The sequence below is a fragment of the Acipenser ruthenus genome, chromosome 29, assembly GCF_902713425.1.
Source record: "Acipenser ruthenus chromosome 29, fAciRut3.2 maternal haplotype, whole genome shotgun sequence".
NCBI classification, from domain to species: Eukaryota; Metazoa; Chordata; class Actinopteri; order Acipenseriformes; family Acipenseridae; genus Acipenser; species Acipenser ruthenus.
In genome coordinates this window covers 18,081,440-18,105,525 of record NC_081217.1, presented here as the reverse complement: position 1 = coordinate 18,105,525, position 24,086 = coordinate 18,081,440, and the positions used below count along the sequence as shown (strand labels likewise).

Here is a 24,086-nt window from a genome sequence, read left to right as displayed (position 1 = left end):
GCAATCAGAAAATCAATCAAGCCGGTCTCCATGTTTGCTCAAAACTGTCCCAGCTCCGTCTACGCAGACCATGATGTGTGCCTCGTCACCGGCACAGTGAGTGCGCCGGCATGTGACGTCTACGCATAGTTCTTATTGGCTGAAAAAAATACACAATACACTACATATTAAATAATACTGTAGCCAGTATTTGGGTTGTTGTATACAAACTGGACAGCCAGCGAGGTATGCTTATTACCAAGTGTATTTTAGTGTAGAGATTAGCACGTGTTGCTGTAGCTTTAATTTCTGTACGGTACAGTATACAGTATGCTGCTTCTTTATATGAAAATGGTATGTTGAAACATAATGCTTGACACAAAGTCATAATGCATAATTACAGCTGCAGTTCTATCCAGACTGTGTTATTTGTCAATCGCGACTGTGTTTTTATAGCCCCAGTTATTGCGGTTATATAAACGTCGAGATTATGAGTATCCTTCATAATCAAATGACGTTGAACTCAAGAAGTGTTTGAATCAACGTCACTTGTGACGTCTTGAAAATGGGCGGTTGTAAACCTGTGGCTGTCTGTTGAAGATGTCAGTCCCTGCAAGGAAAAAAGGTGAGCTTCGGTTTTAATTACGAATATTCTCGGTTAACAATGAACAACACACACATAACCTACTAATTGGTGTTGTTAAACCAACTACGCAGTCGAGGAGCAGCTGAAAAAACACCCTATTCATTGGAGCGGCATCGATTCTCATACCGCTTGCAAAACCAAACACAATTTGTATTAGTGCTTTTGTAAAATGTATAAAAAGTCTTAGACATGTTGCGCTTTTCTACTCTGATGAATTATGAACATCAACAATTTACTCAAAGCCTCCAATAGTGTTTTCTACTATTAATATAACAACCTTGACTTGCATAAAGAAGGAAAACATTGAGTGAAATAGCTCGCATCACTCGATTTTCAAGATGTGGTATCCGAAGCATAGTCAACAAGCACAGAGAAACGTAATATGTAATTGACAAACCCACGACTGGAAGACCCAAAAAGCTGTCTAACAAGGATGAGCAATACTTGAGATAATATCCTTAAGGAATAGAAAGAAGACAAGCGTTGAATTGACAACAGTACTGGCAGAAGGCACAGGTGTCGTTGTCCATCAAATCAACAGTACGAAGGTCACTCTTGAAATCAGGACTTACACTTACAGACATTGGACTATGGAACAATGGTCAAAGGTGCTTTGGACTGTTGATGGATGGACAACGACACCTGTGCCTTCTGCCAGTTCTGTTGTCAATTCAACACTTGTCTTTCTATTCCTTAAGGATATTATCTCAAGTATTGCTCATCCTTGTTAGACAGCGTTTTGGGGTCTTCCAGTCCTGGGTTTGTCAATTACAGATGATGTTTGTTGACTATGCTTCGGATACCACACCTTGAAAATCAAGTGATGCGAGCTATTTCATTCACTGTTTTTCCTTCTTTATGCAAGTCAAGGTTGTTATAATAGTAGAAAACACTAGTGGAGGCTTTGAGTAAACTGTTGATGCTCATAATGCATCAGAGTAGAACAATGCAGCATGTCTGAGACTTTTGCACAGCAGTGTGTGTGTGTGTGTGTGTGTGTGTGTGTATATATATATATATATATACAGTATATGCTGTCTGACTATATAAGGAATCGTATATATGCGCTCTGTGTTAGCCGATTAATTTGACACTAGTGGTTATTGGTATACCCTAGCATCGAGCTCGGTGACCTTAGCTTTGTGCTTGTCTCTTACATATGAGCTTTTCTTAATGCATTTAAAATGTCGGTTCGGTTACAGATAGCTATCATACAATATTTTGCATGCTCACCTTTTCAAGGTTATGCCCTCCACTGACTTCAGGTATTTCGACTCATCCCAGCATCCTAGTGATGCTGTCTTAGTGATGTCAGCTGGTACTCTGACATAAGAATGAACCTGTTGTAATGCTCCATACAGTAAACTGTCATTGCACAGTACATTGCACAGTGTATTTCGCTGTGCATTCTGTGTTTCCTGTAACAGATACACATTTATGAATAATTTTAAATTAATAGGAAGTATAAAGATAAAGATTATACTAAAGATTTTATAGTGCAACTAACAGTGTACATGTTGTGTACAAATGACAATCTTGACGATTCTATAATTTCACGCACTGAGTTGCCCAATGAATCTGGAATTCAGATCTGATTATGGTCGCACACTACACTGACAGGTGCTTGAGCTTACAGTCAGTTTGTTTTAACAATGCTTCAATTGTTTCAGTGCTGGTTGAGAACTGAATGAGATGTTAGCATCTGACACGACAGCACTCTTGTGAATCAAATTTAACGGCACATAAACATTTAAAGCTGATTCAAGTAAAAGCATGTTCTGTGTTCTTGGATGCTGTGAGAGGTGCAGATGAGTTTCCTGTGATGTGGGCCATTCTTTTAAATAACTGTGCAAAGCTGGAATTCAGGGCAGGTTACTGCTTGCAGTAAGTAGAGTATGTTCCTCATACCACTTTATTGCTGGTGGAGCTGTTATTACTCCTTGTTTGTACCCCAGTGGTCTCTTATTTTAATGTGTTGAAATTCTGTGTTCAGATGATGTGATCTGTGTTTTTGTGTCAGGACCCCCTTGTAAACGAGCCTTCTGCCTCAGTGCGTACTTCCTGGTTAAGTCAATAGCAATAAATAAAACAGAGTAGGAGAGGAGAAGGGAGGGGGCTTTAAAATACATTTGCAGCACCCAGACAACCATTGTGTCTGTCACTTTAAGTGTAGGGATTCATGCTGCTAATTAACAGCTAACTATATACTTACCCAGCAATCTGAAAATGCTGACTAGCAACACTCCTTGAGCTTGCACCATATGGCCACAATATGCACACAGGGTGCTGATGCTTATAATACGTGAGGCTGGTCCAGATGCTGAATCAGCCCTCTGTGTGGTGCTGTGATAGTGTGAGTCACTGTGTTTGCATGGAGTAGTGTGTACACACCAGGTCACATTTTGCTTTTGCACACGTAGGCAGCATGACTCGGCCATCATTTCGCTCCATTTGCTGCAGGAATTGTTTCAGAAACAGCGAGCGGGGCGTCTTGTTTTGTGTTGGTGCTGTGCTTTTTTTTTTTTTTATATATAGTTGACAGAATAAATGCAAAATGCTAATTAGAATAAATGTGGAGGCTTTCTGCTGGACAGGAAAATGAAATGATCATTTAGGACGGGCAATACAGTAAGACTCTCCAGCTCATGCAATAGACTGATATGTAATTCAGCTCTTGAGACAGCAGAGTGCACCCAAACACAGATACTGTACTAAATTAGCACATGTTTAGCCATTTTGAAGTGCATTAAGCAGTCTGTACAAACTGGTTTTTATGTGTGCATCATTTCTTATTGGTGTAACATTGCCATTTTTACAGGAAACCCATTCCTTAACTTTAAAGGGTTACCGCAGACATAGTTGCATGTCAAAATGTGTTGAGGCACGTTCTGCTGCACTTCTCAATGTGTGCTCCAGGGAGCCCTTTCAGAAGAGATGGCCCATTCAGATGTGTCTCTTAGTGCAAATTTCAAACAAACAAACAAATACACACTGGTATTTATATAACATGGCTGGCTGAGCAGGAGCATAACCAGCTGGAGCCAGTATTAGCAGGTTTACGGTAAAAGGCAGTGACGTTGGGACGGCACCTTCACTGTACCTCCTTGTGCAACGTGAACAGGGAAGGTCATGTTGCAGCACAGAAACAGCTTCCTTACTCTAGACCCTGTTACCGGCACATTGGACTATCTGTTGCAGTGCGAGTGACTGACTGAGGTCTACAGGGGGGCTTGAGGAAGGCTTGAGAGGAGAGAAGAGAGTACAAAGGGAGCTGAAGACTGCTGCAGTAACCACACACAAACAGGGAGAGAGCAATTCAATTTACCTGCGAGGTATCTTTTCATCTCAGAGTACCGCACTGGAGCATAGTGACCGAATGAATGTCACAGCGTATGTCGTTCTTGATTTCATTGATCTTCAGATAGACAGAGTTTGGTGGAGACCCTGCTTGAATAGAGACACCCACATCATCCACGGTTTCTATCTGCATAAGCTGAAATTTAAAAAGAATTTTTGTGTGTCTATGACCATGAATGCTCCCGATACTGGTCATTTTAACAGCCAGGATGATGTGGGCTACTTTATTTAAGCCAGGACCCCCTGCAATATATTTAAAAAAAAGCTACTGTACTAATTCTGCCAAACATCCTCCTCAAATGCAAGTAGTAAAGAATTATAGGAAAAACTATGTTACAATGAATGATTTCTTTATTAGGATACCTATTTTAGCTGTGCTAATAATAACTGATTTAAACACCTTCAATAATAACTTGCTGGTTGCTGTTGAAAAGCCTTCGGTTAATACTGTGCCAAACTAAGTCTAGCTGTCGATTCTTGTTAGAGTTATGAAGACTCCTTGCTTCTAGAGCTCGGTCCCCAAGTGTTCCGTGGGGTTGTCTGTCTGTCCGTCCAGCTAGCTGTCAGCGTGGACAGTGCCATTAGAGTAGAGACATGGCCACGGATTCATGGCAAGAGGCTGGAAAGACCAGGAAAAGTCACTTGAGATCCTGTGAGAAAAAATCCTGTAAGTATGATTTTTGTACACTTGGAAAGCAGACCTTATTAATAGTCCGTTTTGCTTACATCATCCAAAGGTTGCTTTCACTGTAAGCTCTTACTTGAAACCTGCTAAACACATCACTTGGATTGTTCTTAACACAAGATAATGATGATTACCACCTTGTTATGTTAAAAACTGTATGTGACCTTGTGCCTTTAGCTATTCATTTAATTAATTTAAGTGAAAATACCTATTGCAACCTGAACAGTAGTTTTATAAATGGTAAGCTCGTCAGTGAGACGTACTGTATAATAAAAGGGATGATGCACACTGTCAGTAGAGTTCTGAGGACAGCTCTATGTACCACCAGTGTTTCAATGTCAATATTTGTTTAGCTTTAACTGGGTGTTCATTCACTTTCCAGGGCAGGGCTGAAGAAAGAGTAGCAATTCAAAGTCATCAGATAATGGTCAGGCTGCAGATTGGTGCAAGGCTGTTTAACAAGTGTGTGCAAGTGCAGTGGGAGAGCTGCTTTGATGCAGCGTTTAACCCTCTGTACAGTGGAGGTTGGGGATTGTTCTCAAGGAGGCCATCCCTCGATAGTGCAGCACAGAAGAGCTATCTGCAGTCCGTCCAGGGAAGATGATCCTGCACAGGACACTGTCTGAGAGTTTGTACTCCGCAGTGATTCAGAAAAGTTGTTGAGGGGGCTAGAAACAGAAACAGGGCTGGAAAATGAATATGAACGAAAGGGGAGCATGCAAAGTTCATCCCATATTACTCAGTCTTGGACATTTCATTGAAGGACCGTGTTAAAGCAGTTTTCAAGGAGTCGTTTCAAGTGGATCCCATTCTGGGAGGTTATTTTGAGGTCTTGTGAGTCGAACTTCTCTACAGGACCAGGTGAGCCAAAACAGCAGCTCCATTAGCCCAGCCGGTTCCATGTCAGCCAGGTTCAGTCAGCAGCCACACGCCTTCACAGTCTCAGGTGTGTCTAATTAAGCACACATAATAAATATGTAAAGGCAGTCCCATTCCCGCCTCATGTAAAGATGGCAGGATGTGTAGTGTGCGTCTCTGCAGCACAGCAGGTCATGCTGTGGTCACGGTGCTGTGTGAATGTCATGTGGAGCTCACATGATGGAAACTGGCATCACACTCAGTTAGGAGGCCAGGACTGGCAGCCTGTAGAGAGCGAGAGAGAACGAGTGAATGAGTGAGTGAGAGCGAGAGGATCACTGCTGAATTCTGTTCATTCCTGACAGGAGTTTGGAACAATAAGCAGTTATCATCAATTTATTTGTGTCTCGCTAAACCTTTCATGCACGCTGACCCCGATTTAAAAAAAAAAATAAAAAAAATAAAAATAAAAATCTCTTCTAGTTTTTATATGTAAGATGCAAATAGCCTCATATGAGGATGCCATTTTCCCTGTATATAAAGCAATGGAAAAAAATTCAAGGGTTGATTTTATTGGAAAATGATCATTGATAACAGTGTTATCAGCGGTAAACATGTTTTCTGTCTAGATCTAAAAATGATAAGTGCCACTGCTACCGAGATGTTTGTAATTCTGTCTTTTCCTGTTTAATTTGTCATTTCATTATCATTCAGCTCTTTGCACTGCTTTCCAAGGCTTATCTAACAAACCAACTAAATAAAGAAAAAATGGCTCAATGAGGAAACACCATGTCCTTTATATTCTTACTGGTTTCTCTTGGGGGTGATTTACTGGAATACAAGTAGCTCAAAATAACAAGTTTATTTAGCATATAATATATATTATTACATGAGAGCAGCAGTTATTTACTTCAATCTAATATTATACTCTGCTCTCGCCAAGATAAAATAACAGTGGTGAGGACCACCCAAGACTTAGCTTTGTTGTAATATATAAGCCTTCAGTGCTTTTCCTCCAGGTAATGGATTTATATTGGGACTGTAGGGGTATGATTTGAACAGCAGCAGCAGCAGCAGCAGCTTTGATCTACTGAACAGACCCCATTCTGTCAGGACCCTGCTGTCACAGCGTGGCCTAGTTTTACTCAAGACAGATGCTCAGGTTTGTGTTTCACACCCAGCTGCGCAGAATAATCCCTCTGGCATCACCACTGCATTGACACAGTGCACACACAAGCCTGGCTATCTGGATTGATTGATTGAGGATTTTCATGAAGTTTGCAGGGGCAGGAATGAACTGCCGTAGACCATATAAACAGCGGTGCCTCTGTGGGTTTTCAGAAGATTGTTCTGGGGGGTGTTATTAACGGCTAGGTGTGTCTGTCTGTCCAGCATGGGCCTCCTACATGACCAACTCCCCCACTGTGATTGTGATGACCGGCCTCCCGGCGCGAGGGAAGACCTACATGTCCAAGAAGCTCACGCGCTACCTCAACTGGATCGGAGTGCCCACCAAGGGTGAGTGCTTTCAGACTGCACGGGACTGGGGGGGCCCATGCTGCTAGAATAATAATCCTCATGGTACTGTAACTAAAAACTTACTTATATTTACTACCGTGTCATGTGTGATCCATTTGCACAGCAGTTTGATCCATACCATACTTTATTATTAGACATGCCTGATCTTGCTATCTACACACAGCGTCTAATTAAACCCACAGTGAAACCTGGAATAGACCCAACAGCTATGCAGTGGCATTCTTAGTTCCATTCCAGAATATTAAGTATCTCTTCCTGAATAGGAACTGAATGCAAGGAATGAAGTGAAGGTAATGCTTTGTGAATATAAACTGATGACTGCAATAGGACACTTCTATAGCAGAGCTAGCACCCATTTCATATAGCTCCAATTCTGTCTAATGTACTTGAAATAATCAACTCTGCCTTCTAGTTTGTTCTAGGCTTTGATTCCCCCAAAGTCCTGGTAAATGTTTACTGTGATTTAGGATAGGTATCTGTATTTATTATTTTATTTGATAGTGATTTTTTTTTTTTTTAATGGAGTGCACAAATTGTAAAATGATCAGAAAGCTGATGATTGATTGTAATAATTCTTCCTAATCTTTTTTTTTTAGTTTTCAACCTGGGTGTGTATCGTCGAGAGGCTGTCAAAATGTACAAGTCCTACGACTTCTTTCGACACGACAATAAAGAAGCCATGGAAATCAGAAAGTAAGAGGTTGCATCCTGCTCTCACGCACACGCAGACACTAACAGACATGCAAACACATGCACGCTAACACATCTGTTGCAACATGCAAGGGTATAAGCATAGCCTGCTGCACTGGTAGAGCTGATAGTCCCCGTAGCAATAGCAAGCTGGGATTAACCCTTTTAACACTAAGATATCCATGAAAGAGACTCTTACATGCTGTGCTGGAATAGTTTCAGTATCTTAATGATGAATACGGTTGAGTCATCTGCCTGCAGTAGCGATCTGCAGTGTGGAAATAAAATACTTGCATGCCATATTTAAAATCTTTATCAGACCTGCACAGCACAGAATTATTGCAGTGATTAATTCACTGTTAAAAAAAAAATGTGCTGGTCGATGCTGTGCTTATTATGCATGCTGTGGGATCTTACCAATTGGTTAATCTCTACTGCAGGAAGCACTACTGCAGGTGAAAGTCATAAAGATATATATAGTGTGTCAGTCTTTACCAGCGTATGAAGGTAATATCCTTAAGAAAGATTAGAGAAGTACCTGGTACTTCCTCCCAATCCAGATAAAAACACAAATGCAGCACTATACTGTACTTACAACCTACTGTATTATAAATCTTCAAATGACCAAATACCCTTCAAACACCACTACTAGACCTGTCCTGCTACTTATTCATTTTGATTGTGTGATTTTCTTAAAAGGGTTTTTAGTACTCGGTTTAGAAACATTAGGCGTTTTCTCCTTGGGAGTTAATTAAAGACGAGAGTGAATACTGAGTTTCAGCTCAACAGCAGTCCCTAGAGGACACAGTAGGGATGGCATTATGAAGGGTGCAGTGTGCTGCTGAGGCGTTGTCACGGGAACAAGTTGTCAGAGTGCTATTAAAAACACACTGTTTTGAAGGGGAAAGGGTGTTACTGTACTCTGTACTAGAGATAAGCAGAACTGGAAGCCATCCCGCATGCCCAAACTGTGTAAAACACAAACCAGCTTCTGTGTGTACATAACACTTGGGTCACTTACTACAGGGATGGCAATAAGACTCTCACATTGCATAGCATTGTGATCTATTCCTGAGTTTAATCAGACGCCCCTGAGCTTGTTGCCTATACACACTGGGGCTAATCAAGCTCGTAGCAAAACATGGAATGGGTGAAACCGCTATGCAATAAGAGTCTTATTTCCATCCCTGGACTATTACTGTGTATCTCACACATAAATACCAATAGTTGTCTGAGCAGAAAGCAGAAGTTTCTTTTATCAGTGAAACATCTTACCAGGATGCCATTCGCACTGCCATTGCATTGCAGTCAATGCATTGCAGTGCAGTCTGTATAAAGTTCACTGAAGTGATGATTTATAAACTGTAGCTGCTAAACTCCAAGCACAACCTGGCATGGGTGAAACTGCTAAAGCCCCGAATGTGTTTTCCATGTAGAATGAATGGTAAGGTTCAGACTCCTTTTTAAGGTTCCTCTTGTCATCCACAGACAGTGTGCCTTGGTAGCTTTAGAAGATGTGCAAGCCTATTTGACGGAGGAAGGGGGGCAAATCGCTGTAAGCTGATCATGTTGCTTTTTCCCCTCCCATTTGCAATACACTCTTATTATTTTTCATGAAATCTCATCTCATGGTGCTGTGACTGCATTTCCACTGCAGGTATTTGATGCCACAAACACAACCAGGGAAAGAAGAGATCTGATCCTTAGTTTCGCAAAGGAAAACTCGTACAAGGTAAATGCCTTGCCATTATAAAGGACTGTACTGTGCACACACATACCACATTATGAATCATTTTCCCCATGTGTCTCTTTCAAGGTCTTCTTCGTGGAGTCTGTGTGTGACGATCCTGATGTCATTGCTGCTAATATATTGGTATGTACTGTATGCTGTTAAACCCAGTGGAAAAGCATTGCATTATCCTCCATTCTAATGATATACAACACTAATGTTATTCTTCAACAGGAAGTGAAGGTGTCCAGCCCGGACTATCCTGAAAGGCACAGGGAACGGGTCATGGACGACTTCCTGAAGAGAATCGCGTGCTACGAGGTTACATACCAGCCCCTGGATCCAGATCACGATGACAAGTAAGAAGGACTCCCTTGTATGAGACAAGGAAGCCTTAATACAGTGTATCAGGTAGTTCTGCAAGGAGATTGCTGCAGAAGAATTTCACTTGTAGAGAAGGCAGTTGGGACACCCAGTGGCCAGAAGAGGAGTTGTCCTTATTTTAACCCTATAATGCCTATCACATGTGATACAATGCATAGCTTGGGCATTACAGGGTTGTAATTTGAATTAATCTATAAGAATAGAGAAGGATTTTTCCCAGATAAACTGACAGGTACATGTGAAAGCTGTACAGTTTGTAGTTGGGTTTATGTCTGGCCTGGTTGTGCTTGTCTAACAGAGGTGTCCATTGCACTTGGTCTGTGTTTCCGACAGAGACTTGTCCTTCATTAAAGTGATCAACGTGGGCCGGCGCTTCCTCGTGAACAGAGTCCAGGATTACATCCAAAGCAGGATCGTCTACTATCTCATGAACATCCACGTTCACCCACGCACCATCTACCTCTGCCGCCACGGAGAGAGCCAGCACAACGTCCTGGGCAAGATCGGGGGCGACTCAGAGCTGTCAGCACGCGGCAAGCAGGTCAGAGAGAGAGAGAGCGAGAGAGGAGAGAGAGAGAGAGTGAGAGAGAGTGAGAGTGAGAGTGAGTAACCCGTGATTTAGGGGTCCAAGCCATCTAGCAGATCTAAACACTGCTGTATACGTTTAAAAAGAACTTTGAGTCAGCATCCCTTGTGGCTATTTCCCAACTAGCATCCCTTGTGGCTATTTCATACACGAAATGCTTGTGTAACACCACTAGCTGCACGGTGAAATCTTCAACTGTGGAGACCAGTCACCCTTGGATCACCAGACAGTCTTCCTCAGCGACGGCCACACGATTCAATTATGCTTAGTGTATTTTTGTCTGGTAAAGGATATGTAAAATAGTGATTTAAATAGTGGTGGTGCTGCTTTCCCTTGTAAAAATTGATCATGCTACTTTTGCACAGCGATTGTGCAGTTTTCCCGTGCTTTCCCCAGCTTTTACTATGTATTTACCATAGTCTGCCGTGGTTTACCATGTTTTTTTAGTATCCTTCCCCATACTTCTCTGGGTTTTACAGTGCTTATATATGCTGTATTACACTTTGCTGTGCTTCTACTATGGGAAACTTTTTTTTAGGATTAGCTTTGATTTGATTGCATTGTATTTTAGTTATTTTTGGTCCTTGAATGGTTTTAGTTAAAGACGTTAGCAGATTCATTATCGGTCTGTGATGTGGCGGGTCTTGAGCCTTTTTACTTCTTCACTCTTTTATTGGATTACAAGGACACAAATTAACAGTGATGTCAACAGAGATGACAAAATAAATACAAACTGCCCATTACTGCAGCCATGAAAAATAGATACAGTACATTCTAATGCAGTCACTGGCGCCAAGCACTAATCTAACTGACAGCAATATCAAAGACAGCTGTCCACTCACAGGGACCCGCCAAGCTAAGCCAGACACAGCAAGACAAGGATCTTCATCAGCCAAATGCACACCCTGTTTCTAAATGGCTCCATGCTGACAAATGTTTTGACTGCTGCCTGCGTTGGTCTTCCGATACATTAAATACAGCACCTTTCGCGTTTTCCTATTCATTACTTAATGATGCATTCAATATTATATTTAATGATACATTCAACGGCTGTATCCACATCTCTCAAATGTATCAGGAGGCATGAATTGGGGTACATTATAGATCACTGGCCCTTCCTTCTGTAAGAGTTCTTTAAGTAATGACTGCATTTTTATTTGAAAATATATCCTTGCAGAGTAACATATATTAATGCAGAGTAACCCCTTCAGTCACAGCGTGTATAATTGCACTACTATACGTTTCCTACCAATCTATGTGTCTGTTTTATAATGCATGATGTCGTTTTTTTTTCACAGTTTTGGCAGGGCAACTTCTCTAAAGAGTGTTTTTCGAACTTTTATTAATAAATAAAAACTGTGAGTTAAGGGTTACAAGTAAAGGACCACACCGATTGAAATCAGGGCATCAGAAGAATCCTGGAGCAGGCGAGGCTATGGGAACGTCTTTGCTTTATCCCGCTGCTCAGTCTCGCTCTCTCCCCCGCAGTTCGCCCATGCCCTGCGGGAGTTCATCAAGCAGCAGAAGCTGGCTGATCTGAAGGTGTGGACGAGCCAGCTGCGGAGGACGATCCAGACCGCCGAGGAGCTAGGCTCCCCGTACGAGCAGTGGAAGATCCTGAATGAGATTGACGCGGTGAGGGGTGCCTAGAGCGTTTACTGTAAACGTGAGCTAACCATTTCAGATGACACCATTTTCAGTAAGCACAGTGTGCCAGCTCCTACAAATGCCAGTTAACTAGGCGCTGTCAGCATGTGAACTTCATTGCAGACAGGACTGTAAGGGAACAGAAAGATGGCCGGGATGTAAGAGTTCTTATCACAAAGGTCTGCCTTCTCCAGTTCTTCAGGATTAATATTGAAATATGTTGTGATTATTTGCCGGGCACAGGGGGTGTGTGAAGAGATGACCTACGAGATGATCCAGGATTCTTACCCAGAGGAATTTGCCCTGCGAGACCAGGACAAATATCACTACCGCTACCCAGGAGGAGAGGTACGGTATTGCACTGAGAGAGAGAGCGAGAGAGAGGAGGAGGTTACAGAGTGTGCAGTGTGTTGTTCAGGGCTTGTCCTTTGGGTGGCAGCATTGTCTAACATCCAAGGAAGGTTCAGACACTAATCTTTCTTTTGTTCGGATTCACTTTGTCATTTCCTGTTGCTGTCACCACTTCCTGAGCTTGTCAAAAAACAGATTGGTGACAAACCGAAGGGATGTGATACAGTATTGCGTACGTGCACTGGGGCGTTGCAAGGGGACAGGGTCATAGTTTTTAAGAAGTCACCAAGAATTAGTGACTGCGACAGAAAATGATACAAATGATACATTAAAGTAATAGCCGTCACCAAGGTGCGGCAACGCTAATCAAAAATGCAAATTTACACGTGCTGTGTACACACAAAGGTATGCTTTTAGAGACTCTTGACTGCATACAGATATGTGCTCATACATGCATGAGTGACTAATATAACACATGCCACCCACACCTGCAGGCAAATAGGAATTTCTGCATATACTTCTGAATCAGTGCTTGTTTATTGACATTATATAACCTTTCAAATTGTTTCCAAAACATATACAATATAGCACATACAGTAAAGTGTTTTTAAATAATTTGGTTAGACATCCCTCAACATTATTTTTTGTCTTTTCAATGACTGTATAATTCCTGTGTTCTCTACACCACTGATGTGTGAAACTAAACCCCAGGTTACAGGACACAACGTGTTAGGACTAGAGCAGTGGGCTGTGAGCAATGGGATTCAGCCTGAACAAAGGGCTGTGCTTAGAGAGATTACCCTGTTAGCCCCCTGTGGGATTGAGGCCAGGATGATTAGGAAGGGGACAGCCCTGCCCTGCTCTAACTTGGATCCTGGTTTCTGTGTGCAGTCCTACCAGGACATGGTGCAGCGTCTGGAGCCCGTGATCATGGAGCTGGAGAGGCAGGGGAACGTGCTGGTCATCTCACACCAGGCCGTCATGCGCTGTCTGCTCGCCTACTTCCTGGACAAGAGCGCAGGTACAGAACGAGCAGCAGCGGGGCAAAGCCAGGGCTCACTCCCAGCCCGGATACTTCTTTAATGCTGCTGTAACAGAGGCTGGGCTTGAACCGGCATCGTAACCACAATGCAAAAGAGCCAGGCTCATCTGCTTTCGTGGTTCTAGAGCCTGTTACCTCATCTCACCGACAGGGGATTCAGAATGGTAGTGTGTCACACAACATGGATTTTTTCATGTTCAAACCGTCTTTGAAAACATAATATTCAAATATTTTTTCATTTGGAATTAGCTGGAAAATAAAAGTCTGATTCGTACCATATTAATGAAAAAAAAAAAGTTAAGCTAAGTTTTAATTCAGTTTTGTATCTTTTTAAAAAATTTTCAGATGAACTTCCTTACCTGAAGTGCCCACTGCATACTGTTCTCAAACTGACCCCTGTTGCTTATGGTAAGGCATCATGTCCCTGATAGAAAGTATATACACTGGTCTGTATATTATGGAATAAAGTTCTCTATTATGCATTGGGAAGAATTTATCATGGAGTAGACCTGGCTTCTACTGTTTGAAACAAACCTTTAGCAAAACGGGAGCATGTGACTCACTGATCGCTCAGGTGACTATGCAAGATGACGTGGTTTGAACAATTGCTAAGATGGATAATCATATTAATACGTATGCAGACAGACCTTGTTTATGCACCTGTACCCAGCCAGTCTATGCCAGTGTGCATTCCTAAAGTCACAAAGCCTTGGCTGCAGAATCTCACAGCAGGCTTTCTGAAACACTATTCCCTTCCTTTTAGGCTGCAAAGTGGAAACGTTTTACTTGAACATTGAAGCAGTGAACACTCACAGAGACAGACCTCCAGTAAGCAACTTTTCATATGCTTTTATTTTTTATATATACCATGCATGTTTTTGTTACTATCCTGAATGTTGTATTTGAATGGCAGGTATAAAGGCATCCACCTCCAGATTTAGACCTCTTCTGACCTGTAATATAGCACTTAAAACTGTAGTAGGAGAGGGACATCAATACCTAGAGCCAAGTCGTGTGTTCCATTTTGAGACTTACAGTTAAAAGTGTCAGGATTGTGACATCTGTGGTGTTTTTGTGGTGTTAGTTCATTCCACACACTTCCTCTTTCACAAATGCTTCACACACATTTATATTGTATGAATGTTATAAATGTGTGTGAAGCATTTTCAACAGTGTTGTTGAGTTGTTTTTTTAAACTGTTTGATTCCGAGATCGAAATCATCTGAGAGAAGGAAGTTTGTATGTAGTTGTGCACTGCGTTTATTTTAATGTATTCTTTTAAATGCTGTTCAGCAGTGCTTTGAATCGAAGGATTATTTTGAAGCTGATTATATGTTGTTCACGTGGAGTTTGTGGGTTTGCTGTGGTAGAGATGGCAGGGTTTGCATCTCTCTCTGAAGAATTACCTGGAGTTCATTCACCCCATGGCAGTTTTTAACTCTTCAGCACTGCAGACTTGCATGCTGTGAGAGTGAATGATGGGATGTGTATGGTCATTTCTGATTGGTGTTGTTTTGTTTAATCGTGTGTTAATTCAGTCTTACACCTTTTTATATCAACAATGCGCTGTCTGTGCTACTTCACAGAAAAGGGAACATTTGCATTTTGTAATTTCTATTGCAGTTTTATCAAAAAATGCAACTGACTCCTTCCAAACAGGCTTTTGTCAAGGGGTGTACCTGGATCACTGGCAGGGTCGGGGGCAGTTCCTGTTTTTCAGTTCCGATTCCTTTTTACAATCAATTCCCAATTCATTGTCTTTGAAGGAATTGTTATTTTAGAGACATAATAATTGTTGCGATTGTTCAACTGCTTTCATTTGAAGCCAATGTAATTCACTAACGACGACTTCCATTTAAGTAACTTGATAACACTGTGAGAAGCTCATTTTAACTGAATACTGCTTATTGCAATTTTGAGCAACGATGTGTTGGAATTGATTAAAAGGGAACAGGAATTGGGGGTTTATTTTAAAAAAGGAATTGGAGCTGAATTGACGTCAACCCTGATCACTGTAGCTCCTCTTCAAGCACGGGAAAGCAGTGGATGCTGAATGAAGCTATAGGAGGTGCTGTTTAACCCTCCCGGTTTCTCCCGTCTCCAATCAGGATAAAAGCGGGACGGATCCAGCCCCGACCCTACAGCGGCGGAATAGTTTCACCCCTCTGGCTAGTCATGACCAGGTCAAGCGGCCACGGCTCTACAGCGCTGGCAACCGGCCACGCCTGCCCCTGACCACGTCACCGGGGGCGCTGCACTTCCCTGAGCCGCAGCAGGGGGCGCTGCATCAGCAAACCCAAGTTAGTGTCACTCACTACATCGCATCCCCCCCCCCCATCCTCAATCACAACATGCATTTCATTAATCAACACCATGCTTCTGCACCAGTTAAGGTATTCATCGATTTGTGCTGCAACCGCTAGGCAAATCACCGAACTGACACTGACTATTGATCACCTTCTTTTGTAGTTTGAACCGCGCAGTTTGTGTTTTTCTTTCCTCGGGTTTAGCGGATCATGTGACTCAGTCATGTACGCTGAGATAAAACTGGAAGAAACCAAGACTGGATAAGTCAATTAGCGCCATGTCTTTACTCGTGGTTAGAACGCAAGGCAATGCCCTGGATAATATCTGATTAACCTGCTGCCCAGCTGTTTTGTTGACTAATTCCTCTGTAGCTCCTCTCCTGTTCCTTAACCCAGCATGCATGTAAAAATTCCTTCATATGCCTCGTGTCTACAGTTTATTGTTTGCAATTGTTCTGCGTGGTTCTGGGTTCTGTTGCTCCAACATTACTGGATTCATTTATAACAGGCTTCCCCTGTGCTTTTGAAATACTCTGCTATACTATGGGATACACTGAATTCCCCTGTGCTTTTGAAATACCAGTCTGCTATACAATAGAACGTGGTGATCTGGAATGAGAAAACCAGCTTGTTAGAAAACCTAAAAACTCACCCATAATTTCAAAACAGCTCAATCAAAACTCTCAGCATTAACTGATAAAAAACCTCTTCAGTGTACTCAGGGTTAGAGCTTGAAACCCATTCAAAGAGTTCAACCCTTGTAAGCAAGGGAAAGGCAACCCCACCACTTGAAGGGCTATCAATTGAATAACGATGCACTTAGTTCATGATACAGTACGTTTCTCTACCTGATATATGAAATGCATCACAGTCTGTAGGTACATGTTCTGGTCCTGATGGGCTACTTTGTGTGATGTATAACAAGATAAAATGATCATTTTAGTTAGACCATTTTTGGACTACATATAGCTAGGTAGTACTTCTGGTCAGGTATCACAATTCAAATGATACACACCTGTATTACACTGTCACACCTGTATTACATTATCACACCTGTAGTACACTTTCACACCTCTATTACACTGTGGTGTATCATCTGAAAGTATCAGCAGTCATCAGAGCACAATGAATCAGTACACCCCAGGTCCTCCTCCCAGCTTAAAGAGTCCCTGTGCACGGCTGTGCTTGCTCTTCATCTGTGCCTCAGTCTTCTCTCTTTCTCTTCCCCCTTCTTTCTTTATTTTCACAGCATCGTTTGGGGAATGCCTGCATGTGAGTACTTTCAGAAGGCTGGTAAATTGTCTTCACTGATTAAAAACTAATTGCATCAAAATTTTAGTTGGACCATTTTAAACATTCATACCATATATATATAAAATATACTGGCCAATAATCAATGAAATTGTGCATTAAAAAGTAAGTTGTGTAAGAAACAGCTTAACAATTTCATGACCAATAATAACAATAATTAATTAAAAGAATATTTGTGTTAATCTCCCAATAATGCAATTCACTCATTCATTGTATTAATCGTGAACCTACTGTATGCATTTGAATGTAAAACCTTATGCATAACTTGCAAACACTTAATCAGAATTCTAACCAAGCCGAGTAGAGAAACATTTCATCTAGTGGCTTCTGCAGTGTAGTTTCCTATAATGTAAACCCTTACCTGGGAGCAGGTGTGGATGAAAGCTTTCCCTGTGTTCTTCTTTTCAAGGAGTCGTTCCAGCCTGGCTGCCTGTGAGTCTCTAGTCGCTGTCTCTGCTTCTGAGTAGAGCCTCAAGGATACCCTTGCATTGCTCCCACCTGCTTCTAACGGCTGTTCAAACTCCTGCTCTTGATGGCTTCAGCGGCAAACATGTCTATTTTTTGTAATAAATACAGTAAGCAATGTGGAAGGAGGCTATCGGTGCAAGCACATGCTGTTTTTGTAAATAAGTAGCTTCAATACTGTAGCAGGCTTGCAACTGAAGTTGCATGTGTCAAGTTGTAAACACAGCCAAGCTTTTTTATTTGTTAATCGGCCTGCTTCTAGTACAATAACGGACCACCAGTACATTTGAATGTGTTTTTCTCGGTTTCAAAAAAGTTAAAAAACGTATGAAGTACTTGCACTGATGGCTTCAAATGTTATGATCAGACTGCCTAGAAATATATATTCCCTGATATTATCCTTTTACTTTTAATTATAGCTATATGTTTAGTAAGTAATCCATTGCACAAATCTGGGGAAAGATGCTGGGACATTATTATTTTTTTTTAATTATTATTTTTTTTAATTCCTGTGATTGTGTTTATTCACTTTTGCCCGAGACTGCTGATTAGTTCTGTATTAGTCTTACTGTTATAATAACAGTGACAGGCTGATCATGCCTTCCTGATGAGATATACACCAACATGGACTTTGTAATGCATATCTATTTGTATTTCTGTAGTAAGCGCTCCCTTTATTTTGTTTTGTGATCGTTGAGAGACAATGGCCATTGATAGCCCATTACAGAATGTCATTGTGTGAGTGGAATCTACATTTTTGTAGATCTTGGTTTAAGGAATGTACATTTCGCAATAGTAATTGTGCAAAAATGTCCTGTTTTGTATGTTATGGTTAAGCATCAATTGATAACTGTAATTGTACTGTTCTTAAAGATTCTCGTTTCTTTTAAGGGAATGTCGATTTGTCTGTAAAGGGAGGGATGTGTGACTGAGAAATGGATAAAGAAAATCCCTGACACTTTACACTAGTTTGGCTGCTGGGTGTCACTCCATAGTAGTATACGCTGAAGAGACTTTCTTCTGTTAAAAAAAAGGGTTCCTTAAACAGAAATGAAGATTTGGGATTTGTTTTAACACGTGCAGTACAGTGTTCTCCTTATTCAAGTTGACTGTGACAACCACAGCTGTTTACCTATAACTTTAAACACTGGCATTCAGTATAAAACTGCACATCATGGGGTTTTCAGATACAAAACATAGTGGCAAACTTGATGTGAACTATATTGTAACCAGGTTAAATAACATGTCCTTAACGTTCTGAATTTGACTCATTCACCTGCCTTACAAAGTAAACAATATATACAGTATGTATGTATGTATATATCAGATACGTATTTGTAAGTTTGTGAGTAGGTATAACGCATACTGCACACATAATATACCTGTACTGTAACAATCAATAACAAACTAACTCAAAACCTACTGATTAACTCATATTAGCCTTACGGTCCATATATGCAATGTATTCTGGATGAATGTATGTACAGCACAGTGCTGTATATCATTGACCTGGCAAGCTAGTATATTAAATGCATTACGGTGGCATATTTGTTGTGGGTGCATTCAAATACCATTAGCTGGTATTTGGTTAAAACTACAGAATGTTTTTTTTTTTCTATCTGCAGATTTTCTTGTTTATTGTCAAAACATTATCATGCAAAAACCCTGAGCCTGAGCAATGCTGTCATGACTTCAGCTTTCTGTAGTTGAATTGTGTGCAAGGGCATGCTGGCCTTGCCCACCAAGGAACAGCTAATCTCTGTGTTTCATTGATCTCAACACTAGATTCACTTGGATGGATTGCACTGAAACGCACAGGATTTTTTTTTTTTTTTGGCACTCCCAAATGGAAAATATTTTAGCGTACTAAATTCTTTGGACAACTCAGTGAGAGTTTGCCTAACACAGCAACTCACCCCCTGTGTGCTCAGACATGATAATGCCCATTGATCTGTTAATGGTTTTGGGGGAATGATTGGTTCTAACAGTCTGCAGTCACGCATGTCTCCTTCTGCTCCGTTGTGAAGGTGTATGCAGGTTTTCAAATCGGTGAGTCATTCATAAGGTTTGAGCATCACAGAAAGATATATCCTAACATCCATACAAGGAATGAGTCTGTGCACTGCAAGCTGTTAGTATTCTGCGGAATGCTTTACCAGTATTTGTATATTGGTTGAAAGCTTTTAATAAAATCCTTATTACCAGTAAAAGTTAAAAAAAGTACACTTTTTTTTGTTATTTGCCAAACACTATACTACAGTCTTACAATTTATTTTTCTCTTTAAAAGATAAGTGGAACCAGGGTATAAGAAATGAAATTCATGCTAGGGAAGATTTATTTGTTTTAGGTTTCTGTGAACGCAATCATTATCTAGTCAAAGTGGCTGATTAGTTTAATATTTTAAAATAATATTTGTAATCCTTGCTTTTAACTGAACTAACAATGAAAAATTTTGTAATACCACTAGATAGTTTTGCATAGGTATTTAAAGAGATGTATTTTAAAGGCGTGCATTAAATTACAAATCTGCTTCCGCCCTAGCTTTTAAAAAGTATAACTATAGCGGAACCAAACATTTGGCTTTAATATAGACAAGTTCTTAATATTTAATAGTTAGATTATGTATTTCTGTGTCCGATATATTCAATGTTATTTATTGGCAGCGTGTGATCAGGACTGAATTACATTTTCATTTTAAACAGCTGTGGAAACGCACAATATTTCTGATTGTATAAAAACCTGATGTGTTTAGTTTGTTAACGTTCTTCTGTATGTTGCAAATCATGATGATGTTGAAATAATGCAGCAGTAAGATTACGCATTCAATAAAAAAACTTTTTTTTGGGACTCGTGCTGGTGTGTTATTAAGGAGTTGCAAAATCAGACTAATTAGTATTGTCGTAGTCACTTCCTTGGAAATGGTAAATCATGTTGTCTCAAAATCTGTTTCTATTAATAAAATACAGTTCTATATTCTCTATTCTGATCCAGACTGTCGCTGGCTTCTTTAGCAGCTAAGGGTATTTAGACAGCAGGAATTTAAAGGTATTGTATTCATGAAAAGACTTCAGAAATAAATAAATACAACTTTAAGTAAGTTATCAGTTAAAGTTTTGTGAATAGAGCCTTTGGGTCTTGCTCACAAGGCTTAACAAAACAGTCCCTAACTGGAATGGTCTTCCAAAGGGATTTCAATGTTTCTCTTTAAGGGGAATGTGAACTACAGACTGGAACTCCAGATCTAAAATACACCATGTCGAGAGTTGGCACTTTGATTAAAAAAATAGTACTAAATGTTCGCAGTAGTGTATACTGCTGGAAGTACATGCTTGATTTGTTTTTCATCAGCTAAATTCTGAGGTGGAATTTCAGAAGTACTGACAATGATCTTTTTGTGAACTTTTACTGGCTTTAGGGTTGTTTATGTCTGACGATGTGGGAGTTGTTTTTCTAGCTTATGTTCAGTAAAGCACTGTTCTGTGACCAGAAATACATAATCACTCACAGTTCAAACAGCACATTCATTAAAAGGTACAGAGTGAAAGCAGACTTTTTTTCACTGCTATAGATGGGACCAAACTTTTTAGAAAATCGAAGCTGTGCCCATTGCTAGAATCCTGTTATTTTGAGATGTCTGAACAGACCTACACCAGGGGTGAGCAATTCCGGTCCTGGAGGGTCGGTGTCCCTCCTGGCTTTTGTTTCAACTTTGCCCTAAATTACTTAATTGGACCAATTATTGGTCTAATGAAGTAATTTAGAGCACAGCTGGAACAAAAGCCAGGAGGGACACCAGCCCTCCAGGACTGGAATTGCTCACCCCTGATCTAGACACTAAGTGCCAGATTCTCAAAGCTATTTACTCGAAAGCGTTATATTACCAGTGTTTATTTCTGGGTTGGTAACTTTATTTGGTGCTAATGACGATTTGATATATATATATATATATATATATATATATATATATATATATATATATATATATATATATATATATATATATATTGTAGCTTTGATCATTTAGCCCTGAAACTCCTATGTAAAAACAGAATTCATGGTGTCAATTTATTCAGTTGATCTAAATCAGAGGTGGCCAAAGTTGGCTTTTCCATTCCTGGTCTTTGTTCCAGCCCTGTTCTAAATTGTTTACTTGAACCAATTAAACCCCCACCCAGACCATGAAGTAGTTAATTATATGTTACGTGTTAAACCTGGAGTGGAATGACCCTCCAGGACTGGGATTGCACATCCTTGATCTAATCTATCTAATACAGCAGTGGTTTTCAACCCGGTCCTCGGGGGGGGGGGGGGGGGGGGCGGCAGCCCCCTGCGTCTTCTGGTTTTCATTCCAACTGTGCTCTCAATTACTTAACTAAACCCTTAATTGAAACACAAATTAGCTTAATTAGACCTTTTTAGTTCTCAGCTCCTAGAAAGTTGCTGATTTCAGTTATGTATAACATTTTAGAGTTAGGTTGAAATCCCCAACTGTTTAAGAGCTGAAAACAATTAAAAAGTCCTAATTAAGCTAATGAGTAGTTCAATTAAGGGTTTAGTTAAGTAATTAAGAGCTCAGTTGGAATGAAAACCAGAAGACACAGGTTCCTGAGGACTGGGGTTGAAAACCACTATAATACAGAATCCTTCAAGGGAATATAGGTTCTTCTGTTCATAAAGACATGTCTCTTTAGTGTAACACGCCAGGGAGCTCCCTATTTTAATAATTTAGACGGTGGTGATATTTAGATCAGCCACCATTTACACCAATTGAATAGACTGCAATAGCTGTCATAGACCAAGAGAAACGGGCAGTGAGAAAATCTGTGAAGAAGTCTTGTACTTGTTGAAGAAGTAAATGAAGGTGCATACTTTATAGCACCTATGTACATTATTTCTAATATTTTCTTCCCATGACTTTAATGATTAACTGGCCTCCTTGGACACATGTATTTTCTTGAAGAATTTCAGCCCTCTGCCATGTGTGATGCTTTCTCGTGGCCTCCGCACTGTATATACCCTGTACTGACTTGTCCTAGCTTCATTCCTGTGTGTCTTTCATTTCCAGAACACGTCGGTCAGCCGCAGCCGGAAAGAAGCCCTGGAAACTGCCCCCCTGCTCCTGTGAGTAACCGAGGAGAGGAAGAACACTTGCCCAAAGAACAAACACTCAGGGGGATGTGTGCTGGATGAATTTTGTGTGTGCTTGTGTGTAGCAGTAGAGACGTCATCGCTTTGTGTTTTGTTTGTGGTGCAAGGACAAGGAAATCTGTGGAAAAAAAACAAAACCTGTACATGCAGACATAGCAATTTTATCATTTTTAAACAGCTACTGTTTTTAATTACACACTGTCCCACTGTTAGCGGTATGTTTGTGCGTCTTATTCCGATCAAGGTTGTGCTGACAAAACAGCATTTGAACTAAAACCATCGTAATTTAAAGCTCCACTGTATAGCTAATAAAAGTGTTGTGGAAGACTGGCGACACTGTCTCTGTGATCTACATATCGTTCCAATCTCTTTTAAAACATCTTCAGGGTTGTTTGTTTTATTTATTCACACATTCTATGCCAGTAATCAACTGGGCAACTCGTGTGCTGTAGGTCAACTTCTCTGCCACAACCTGACCAGAACATTTAAGAATTAGCACACTGTTCAGCAGACTAATTGCACTGTAACTGCATGCTAATTACACTGTAAAAACACACAGCTTTCTGTGCAAATACAAAAAGTTTTATAGCATTGTAACTACACAAACTGAATGTGTTTCTACAGTGTATGAGTCTACTAATACTTTATATTTTACTAGAAAGTTGTGAACATTTGAATGATTTATTTTGTTTTATCATTTTATAAAATTATAAAACACTCCATTGTGGTATATTCAGTTGATCTAAACCATGGCAGATGCAAGCAGGGTTGGGGTCTGATTCTGTTTCCAATTCCTTTTTAAAATCAATTCCCAATTTTGAACAACAGGAATTGACCCCCAACCCTGGATCCGAGTGCCACCACTGTTTAAATAATGAATACATGGCCTGAGGTTCAAAAATGAAACATCCCACAGGCAGGCTAGTCTATAGTAAACTCAGGATGGGTCCTATTTTAATGATCTAAATCGTGGTGGTATTTAGATTCTCCGCTGACTAGAGCTCATGTCTTTACAGAATTGAAGAACTGAAGCTGTTCATAAAGACGTTTGTACTGTTCTTTCTTTTAAAACAAAAAACATTCAGTATGTGCCTGTTTTTTAAATGGACTTTAATAGACTTGTTTTGCACAGTGTCGCTGGCTAGGTCGTGGTTATTTGTCACAAAAAAAATAAAAAAACAAGCTGTGAATTGCTACTTTAATTCACTGGTAATAATGTTTTTCTTGTTGACATTTAGACTGACATAACCACGATCAATCCTGTACCTGCTGTCTGCATTATATGAGTATCATTTATTTTAACAGCATGTATACACATTTCATTTTTTATGACTGCTAATAAAAAAAAAAAAATAATCTTCA

At 40.4% G+C, this 24,086-nt stretch overlaps 1 protein-coding gene across 11 annotated transcripts; it reads left to right on the top strand.

Moving 5' to 3' along the window:
* Positions 1–233: 233 nt before the first annotated feature.
* On the top strand, positions 234–24,086 carry LOC131702144 (6-phosphofructo-2-kinase/fructose-2,6-bisphosphatase 2-like). Of its 11 annotated transcripts, XR_009309307.1 has the most exons (19): positions 237–604; positions 3,824–3,957; positions 4,467–4,649; positions 6,918–7,043; positions 7,661–7,757; positions 9,243–9,309; positions 9,412–9,486; positions 9,571–9,627; positions 9,718–9,842; positions 10,201–10,408; positions 11,942–12,088; positions 12,344–12,448; positions 13,343–13,472; positions 13,839–13,901; positions 14,257–14,321; positions 15,602–15,793; positions 17,049–17,071; positions 17,520–19,624; positions 22,642–24,086. XR_009309307.1 is itself a non-coding variant. In XM_059004242.1 (18 exons), the coding sequence occupies exons 3-18, from the start codon at positions 4,577–4,579 to the stop codon at positions 17,575–17,577; spliced, it is 1,611 nt and encodes a 536-aa protein (XP_058860225.1). In that variant the 5' UTR covers positions 237–604; positions 3,824–3,957; positions 4,492–4,576; the 3' UTR covers positions 17,578–20,423. The 11 variants fall into 11 exon arrangements, 10 of the variants coding, with proteins under 10 accessions (XP_058860228.1, XP_058860225.1, XP_058860223.1 ...); XM_059004242.1 differs by lacking the exon at positions 22,642–24,086 and having other exon boundaries at positions 4,492–4,649; positions 17,520–20,423; XM_059004240.1 differs by lacking the exon at positions 22,642–24,086 and having other exon boundaries at positions 17,520–20,423.

Excerpts from the sequence above, each read along its gene's own strand:
- LOC131702144 (XM_059004242.1), top strand. The coding sequence starts at position 4,577 with ATGGCCACGGATTCATGGCAAGAGGCTGGAAAGACCAGGAAAAGTCAC. Across the intron at positions 9,487-9,570 it reads CAAAGGAAAACTCGTACAAG|GTCTTCTTCGTGGAGTCTGT; the intron begins GTAAATGCCTTG and ends GTCTCTTTCAAG. Across the intron at positions 14,322-15,601 it reads CTCACAGAGACAGACCTCCA|GATAAAAGCGGGACGGATCC; the intron begins GTAAGCAACTTT and ends GTCTCCAATCAG.